At 40.3% G+C, this 7536-nt stretch overlaps 2 protein-coding genes across 3 annotated transcripts; one reads left to right on the forward strand and one right to left on the reverse strand.

The window, feature by feature from the left end:
* Nucleotides 1-793: 793 nt before the first annotated feature.
* cmbl (carboxymethylenebutenolidase homolog (Pseudomonas)) lies at nt 794-2867 on the forward strand. 2 transcript variants are annotated; one of them, XM_031750041.2, is made up of 6 exons: nt 794-920; nt 1207-1421; nt 1548-1655; nt 1764-1906; nt 1986-2077; nt 2197-2867. In XM_031750041.2, exons 2-6 carry the CDS (start codon nt 1207-1209, stop codon nt 2374-2376), a joined length of 738 nt encoding a protein of 245 aa, XP_031605901.1. In that variant the 5' UTR covers nt 794-920; the 3' UTR covers nt 2377-2867. The 2 variants fall into 2 exon arrangements, with proteins under 2 accessions (XP_031605901.1, XP_031605902.1); XM_031750042.2 differs by having other exon boundaries at nt 801-920; nt 1204-1421.
* A 111-nt stretch (nt 2868-2978) lies between these two features.
* Nucleotides 2979-7358, reverse strand: cct5 (chaperonin containing TCP1, subunit 5 (epsilon)). The gene is made up of 11 exons (XM_031750045.2): nt 7115-7358; nt 6669-6729; nt 6299-6463; nt 5906-6104; nt 4889-5081; nt 4572-4721; nt 4319-4438; nt 3975-4160; nt 3745-3882; nt 3462-3642; nt 2979-3295 (listed from the first exon to the last, which is right to left on the reverse strand). The coding sequence occupies exons 1-11, from the start codon at nt 7217-7219 to the stop codon at nt 3168-3170; spliced, it is 1626 nt and encodes a 541-aa protein (XP_031605905.1). The 5' UTR covers nt 7220-7358; the 3' UTR covers nt 2979-3167.
* Nucleotides 7359-7536: the final 178 nt, after the last annotated feature.

Consider the following 7536-nt stretch of genomic DNA (forward strand, 5'->3'; position numbering starts at 1 on the left):
ATAACCTTGTAACAATATAACAATATATTGTCTATGTTTTTCAATTTGATGAGCACATCCTGCTGCTAAAAATAATGAAATGAAAGAAATTGTCCAGAATTAATAAATAAATCTGTAAAAATACAGACGTTCTGGTAGATCATTACCTCACATTACAAAAGTGAACATTTTCATCATTTCACATAAAAAATTAATTCATTCATTTATTTTTTGTTTTAATGTGGGTCTCTTGTCAACGAAAAAAGTCCCAAATCTTTGCCCGCCTTCATATAATCCAAAATCAGCCCGACTGGAGTCCTTTCCGGGGCTATTCTGGGCTCATGTTTCTATCCTATGTTATTCTATGCTATTCTTATGTTTGACACTCCCTGCATACATACGTTATCAATTAATAACACTAAACGACACAACCCTATCCCATGTAAACAAGCCAGAGATAGGAAGGAAAAATATCAGTCACCATGACTTGCAGTTACAGACACACATATTGTGAAAACAATACCAGGTTTGTCCTCAGATAGTCACTTCTCACCTGTTTAAAGATTAAATACAGTTTAAATTCAACTGATTTCATTCAAAAATAGGACGCGTGCAGTTTGCAGCATAAAAATATCCCCTGTAATCATGCATGAAAGAAAGAAAGAAAGAAAGAAAGAAAGAAAGAAAGAAAGAAATCATGCATGGAGAAAGTCATAAAAGTGTTATGGTAAAGCACGTTTATGACTTTCTCCATAAGTCGCAGAATCACCCACTCGTGCAAAAACCAATGACTGTAAATCACTTTTTTTTTTTTTTGAAAGTGGGAGTGGAAAGGAATTTCAACTTTGTCCAACCGCTAGCTCTCTCCCCTCTTTATAAGCAGATCAAGATTTTGGACTTTCAAAGCCAGGCAGCTACGCGTAAACTCGCAAACCAGCAAGGTATGTTTCCCACGTCGTCTTTGCAAACGGATTTTTCTGTGCAATGTTGGATTTCATTAGTTTACTTGGAAAAAAATATAGAAGGGGGGAATCGTTTAACTGAAAAGAGTTATGCAGCAAAGCATGTCGAAGTATTTTGCTTTGTCATGCTTTGTTGCGCAAATGTCACAAGTGAGTCCAGGTGTGCACACGTGACATTGTTCTTGTTTTAGTCTAATACATCCCAGCTTTGCTGTCTCCTTTTTACCAATACTTTTCGTGCTTCTGTCTTTATCTCTGCCAGCAGATGGCAAACGAAGCCAAGCCGTGTCCCTGCGATATTGGTGATCGCATGGAGTATGGAGCGCTCGGCCAGGAGGTCCAGATAGAGCACTTTAAAGCTTATGTAGTAAAACCATCCACTGCATCCGACAAGGCCATTATTGTCATTCAAGACATTTTCGGTTGGCAGCTTCCCAACACTAGATACATGGCTGACATGCTTGCTGCTAACGGATACATGTGCGTTTATGTGACTGACTCATTGATCGACTGGATTGAGATTCCTGAGGCGAATGTAGGATTTCTAGAATCAGTGATTTTCTGAGATTTTGAGTCCTCCTTTTTCTGTTGTTTTATTGTGAGCAGAGCCATTTGTCCAGACTTCTTTGTTGGTAAGGAACCTTGGAGTCCAACAAAAGACTGGTCCAACTTTCAAGAGTGGCTTCAGGACAAGAAGCCGACAGCTATTAACAAGTAAACAAACGCGTGAATCACGTAATGCAGCAGCTACTCATAGCTTTGATAGCTTTATGCCTCCTGGGTTATGTGATAGCGCACACTCATTGAACTTTTCCTTCTCAGAGAGGTGGATGCAGTGCTGAAGTTCCTGAAGGATCAATGCGGAGTCAAACATATCGGAGTAGTAGGCTTTTGCTGGGGAGGGGTTGCCACACATTACCTGGCCTTACTGTATCCAGAGATCAAAGCTGGAGTGTCTGTTTATGGTATGCCATTGTTACAGCAGAACACGCGGTATGGTATAAGGAAAATGTTTTTATAATGGTTTTATATGATCCTGTGCAGGAATAGTTCGAGAGAGAGAAGACAGGTATGAGCTGAAGAGTCCAACACTGTTCATCTTTGCAGAGAATGACAGCGTTATCCCTTTGGACCAGGTTAGTGTGAATGTGGACCGATTAGTTTTAGCAGCAACTTTTGTATGCAGACAATGTTAACTGAAAAATGTCAGAATTTCTGCCATGACATGTGCACTGACATCATTTTTGCCCATCAGGTGAGTGCTCTTGAAGCCAACTTGAAGGAGAAATGCAAAGTGAACTACCAGGTGAAGATATTTCCCGGTCAGACTCACGGATTTGTCCACCGAAAGCGAGAGGACATCAACCCCGCTGACAAACCCTACATCCAGGAGGCCAGAAAAGACCTGCTCAACTGGCTCAACAAGTACATGTAAATGGGGATGTCAGGAAACACCTTAAAACTCTTCTTTATATAATCATATCCGCAATACTTAATCAGAACATTACAAGACGATCAGTAAGAGGTGCTCATAATGAATTTTTCTGTTGGTTTTGTCTGAATATTGATGCCTGTGTCTTATGGAAGCTTGTATCAGCAACTGTTTTTTGCCATCCGTAAATCAAAATTTCGGGTTATTGTATACCTAACTGCAAATTTGGGTTAGAAACCTAACTCCAAATTGACAATAAAAACCTAGTTATTACAAGTTATTAACTCAAGATTTTGATATATTGAAGCAAAATTTTGACTTATATAGGCAAAAAGCCCCCCCCAAGCCATAGCAGAAAAAAAGCTTCCATGTTATCTTAGGGGTTTAGGAAATTATGATATTAATGTTAGTGAAATAAGAGTTTAAATCAAAAGTATATGTATACACTGTTTTGTTAATCTCAGATCATAAACATTAAATATGAACTATTTCAAGAGTGCATGGATTCATTACATAATCTTGTAAATAATTGCTGAAATTATATCTTCTGTTATATCTTATTGAATAAAAATAAATAAATAAAATAAAGAACTTGAAAGCAAAAGTGTGGAAATTTCAACAGACCAACATTTTAATGGTGACTCTGGTACTACAACAGCTTGAACATGTTGTATCCAACTATAAATAGCGATTCGTGGTGCAGCTTGGACACGATGCTCTGGGAAGTGCTGAAAACCTCTAGAACGGCATTTGTTCAAGAGAACGCCCGAGCCTTTCTCGTGTTCAGGAGGGCTTCAGTCCTCGGTCTCCCCGGGGCTTCGGATGTCGTCTATCTTCAGGATCATCTTGACTACCTGAGTAGCGAGCAGGATCTGCTGCTTCTTGCCAATCAGGGTCTCGATCACATGCTGTTGCTTCATGTCTGCAGGGGGAAAGAAGGGAGGAAAAAAATAAAGAATTCAATAAATCATTGTGCTTTAACATTGAAGTGCAGTGTTGTCATCTCCAAAGGTGGTAATCCAGACTGAAGCCATGTTTAGTTCAGTATCTACTGCAGTGTATTATGTGCAGTGCAGGTGGTTGCTTACCATTGGTGTTTTTGTGTAAACAGTCAATTCCCAGGAATGGGTTGTTCTCTCTGACTTGTTTGGCTCTGACCTCTGTCATGGTCTGGATGGGGTTCAGCCCGCTGTTCTCAGCCAGTGCCATTGGGATTACCTCTAACGCATCAGCAAAAGCCCTCATGGCATACTGTTCCAATGACGGGCACTGAAAAGGAAATTGACAGATGTCAATGAGAGTCGAGCAGGAACACAATCATGTTTATTGTAAATGCTGAGGTCAGAAAGTCTCTGATGCAATTTCTCTTACTTTGTCTGCAGCCTGGTTGACAGCTAGGGCACATGCGATCTCTGAAGCACCACCTCCGTACACAACTCTGTTGTCCTTGACCAAATTGCGGATTACGCACAGAGCATCATGGAGAGCACGCTTAGCCTCCTCGATGATCTATCAAGAAAGATAATGACACTTAATCAAACTGGATTAATAATAAAAAAACAAAACAAAACATGTAATTATGAATTTGCTTTTGGGCTCACCATTTTGTTGCCTCCACGGATGAAAATGGTCACAGCTCTGGTGTTTTTGCACTCCATGATAACCAACATGTGATCCTTGGTAGTGCCGAAGGAGATCTCCTTCACCAAACCAGCTGTGCCGAGCTTCTCCGGTGTCAGCTCACAGAACCTCGGGACAATGCGGCCTCCTGTAGCTATTGCTATCAACTGCAGACAAACAATTGATATCGACACTTCAACATAAACTCCACTTTATATTTTGTACTTGATGTAACATATGACAAAAAGTTGCAAATACCTGACTGATTAAGTGATAAAGGACAAAAAAATGTTTGATTAAAGATTAATTTTGCATCTCATCTTACCTCAATCTCAGGCCCTCCAACCCAGCGCACAGCAGGCAGGTCATTTTGCAGCAGAAGATGGTTGGCTTCATCATCAAAGCCCCACTGGCAGATGGCCAAGTTAGCCCCATTACTTTTGACCTAAAATAAACACATGTCCATAAGCATGTGTGCCGATATGTTTATGCTTGTTTGCAGCTGCGATTTCTATGTTAATCAGACAATAAATGAAATGGTTAAACATCAGTTGTTAACAGACTCTGGGGGTACCAACCTGTTGGATCATCTCCTCAAATTTCTCTTTTTCATATTTCTGGAGAGCTTTGTAGTCTTCCACAGAAGTCACATCCAGCTTATGCTTGGTCTTGGGCTTAGGAGGCTCAAACGGGCAGGTAAGAATGGCAATTTTAGCATCCTTCAGAACCTGTGAAATAACAAAGGACAAGCGGTTAATCAAATTTTACAAATGGAGGTCAGAACAGAAACATTTATTTTGCCCCATAAACTTTCAACTGATTTGATTCTTTTTGATCAAACACCAGACAGCTAGACAGCCAATGACATCGTGTTACAAATTCCCATCGATCATACCTTGGGCATCTGGGGGTGGCTGAACTCTTTGTCGACTATGACTCCCTTGATGAGCTGTGTGTCCTCCAGCTTTCCTCCGACCTTGCCTTCCATCTTGATGAGCTCGAAGTCAACATCCTTCCTCTCCATATCGGCCACAGTGAGGATGGCATTCACTGCAATCTCTGCCATCTGTCTGTGGCACCGGTTGATGCTGAAAGACAAACAGAACTTTAGGTAAAGCGTGGTAACAATGCTATTGCAAAAACACTGAAAAAAGGTTTTGCATTTTCTAAATGTTTAAATGACCATAAAGCTCCATGAACTTATTCATGATCAAGTAGTTGGGTCTATTTTATGATGCATATCATGCAGTGTGGTAGAGACAATACAGCTGACAAAAGTGTGACCTAAGCTGTCCTAAATATAGGAACACATTACATTAAAGCCTTGAACAAAAAGTGCTGGCTACAAAATGTGGAGCACATCACTGTGTGAGCAGAGGACTTGTGGATAAAGTGGATTCATAAGTTAGTAGACAAACTTGACAAAAAAAACCCCCAAAATAAAAATCACTGGCAACATTGATTCATAACGCCTGTTCATCTATGTCTGCTTTTCAACATTTTTCAGTGACAAGTGTCTGCCTGTTGCATGATGACAAGTCTGTGTCAGTTCTGACAGAAACACAAGTGCAGGTTCATTTAAAATGAACAGAAATATTTCTGCATCCATGCTGGAAGAACTTTAGAGATTTTGTTAAACAAAATGTATTGAAACAACATCTTTTCCCTTCCTTAACTCAAAAACAGAATAATAATCAGGAAATTTCTCTACTGACAGTTGTTATTATCAGCTCTATGACAATGTAGAAAAAGATGTGCCAGCTAGGTCAAAAGAGCATTTGGAAATGTAGACAAGCAGAGGAAACTAGACCAAATTAATTACTGTTAATTGTATTAGTTATAACATAATAGTATAGATAACACTAGTAAACAAAAATAAATAACCCAACAATATTTTGTATGGGGGACTTACACTTTGGATCCCAGTGTTGTCATGGCTGTTTGAATGAGAGGTTCTGTATTGTTGGGATCGTAGGGGAAGGTTTCAGCAATTTTGTCCAACTCCTCGGTGGCGATACATGCGGCCTGGTCGTAACCGTCAGAGATCCTGATGGGATGGATTCCACGGTCCAGCAGCTGCTCAGCCTGTTCCAGCAGAGCTCCGGCCAAAACTGAGGGCAACAGAGAAGATGCAAATGCAAAATCAAATCAATCTACAACCATAGTTTAGATAAAAGTTCCCTCATACGATGGAAGAGTCTACATTGAGAGCATCAGAACTTCTGCCAAGTAGTGCAAATCCAAGTCTGTATTTCTTTTTTTAATTTAAAAAACCCCCCATCCTCCTCATCTCCCTTTTCCATACCTACAACTCCAGTGGTTCCATCACCAATCTCATCATCCTGGGACTTCGACAGCTCCACCATAAGCTTGGCAATCTGGTGGTCCACATCCATCATGCTGAGAATGGTGGCGCCATCGTTGGTGACAGTTACCTCTCCATCTCTGTCAACCATCATTTTATCAAGACCTGCATGCAAAAAGTAAACAGAAAAAAAAGCCACAGGAGAAATAAGTGTTAAAAATCGGTATTCTAACGGCCAACTCCAGTTCACGAAAAGCAATAATGACATATAGTTTCAAACACAAAGGCTTCACTTTCAAAATGATAAACCGTTTAGACAGTTTAAGTATATACGGTTAGGTATGACAACACTACACTGGTTCAGACTCACCATTTGGTCCCAAAGACGTTTTAAGCGTTGACGCGACTGCCTTGGCTGCCATAATATGAGACTGCAAAATAGAAACATTTCCGAGTCATGCACACGTTTTTATTTTATTCCAAAGATAGGTAGAACTTCCCTTTGCCTGACAAACCCCAAACCTAAAATTCTGTGCATCACCGATGAGAGAAGTGGGCACAGCCCTGTCAGCAGCACCTACCGGCTAAACGCATTACAGAAAGCACATGGGCCCCACCATTAGCATGACTGTCTAGTTATTTGGCTAATGCTATAGAGATGCTCTTGCATAAACAATTTAAGATTACATGATGAACCTGTGTTTAGTAATCGCAATCCACCTGTCACACGAGATCTGCGTACCCAGCTCATTAAACTAACTGTAAAATAGCAGCTTTCTAACGAAAAGCTGTGTAGCGCTTGCTAGCCCATTGTACCTTCAATGCGTCAATGCCCGTTAACCGTGTCTTCTTATCCTGGTCTTTAATGATGATAAAAGGCCTTCCATACTCATCGAAAGCCAGTGTCCCCAAAGTGGACATGTTGACGAAGGGATTGGGTCACGTATTAAGTATATAAAGAATGAAATAATGAGTTTTAATAATAGAAATCTGGAGTGTGACCAAGCTGTGAGCCGCACGGGTCCGCCGGCGACTTCTGGAAGGCTCCGCGGGTGGAGAGGGCGGAACCAAGTACTGCTAAGTGTATCCTATAACACAGTTGTAATCTCTTTTTTTTATGAGATAGCATTAAGAAATTAGCAAAAAAGTTTATAAATATTCTAAAAAATAATTATCGCCTCATCGCACTTAGAATATTGTAAGAATTAAAGTAAAAAGACATTTTTTTAAAATATGGT

This window comes from Oreochromis aureus, linkage group 9 (assembly GCF_013358895.1).
Source record: "Oreochromis aureus strain Israel breed Guangdong linkage group 9, ZZ_aureus, whole genome shotgun sequence".
Classification (NCBI taxonomy): Eukaryota; Metazoa; Chordata; class Actinopteri; order Cichliformes; family Cichlidae; genus Oreochromis; species Oreochromis aureus.

Excerpts from the sequence above, each read along its gene's own strand:
- cmbl (XM_031750041.2), top strand. The coding sequence starts at position 1,207 with ATGGCAAACGAAGCCAAGCCGTGTCCCTGCGATATTGGTGATCGCATG. Across the intron at positions 1,656-1,763 it reads AAGCCGACAGCTATTAACAA|AGAGGTGGATGCAGTGCTGA; the intron begins GTAAACAAACGC and ends TTTCCTTCTCAG. Across the intron at positions 2,078-2,196 it reads GCGTTATCCCTTTGGACCAG|GTGAGTGCTCTTGAAGCCAA; the intron begins GTTAGTGTGAAT and ends TTTGCCCATCAG.
- cct5 (XM_031750045.2), bottom strand. The coding sequence starts at position 7,219 with ATGTCCACTTTGGGGACACTGGCTTTCGATGAGTATGGAAGGCCTTTT. Across the intron at positions 3,643-3,744 it reads TCAACCAGGCTGCAGACAAA|TGCCCGTCATTGGAACAGTA; the intron begins GTAAGAGAAATT and ends TTTCCTTTTCAG. Across the intron at positions 3,296-3,461 it reads TTTACACAAAAACACCAATG|ACATGAAGCAACAGCATGTG; the intron begins GTAAGCAACCAC and ends TTCCCCCTGCAG.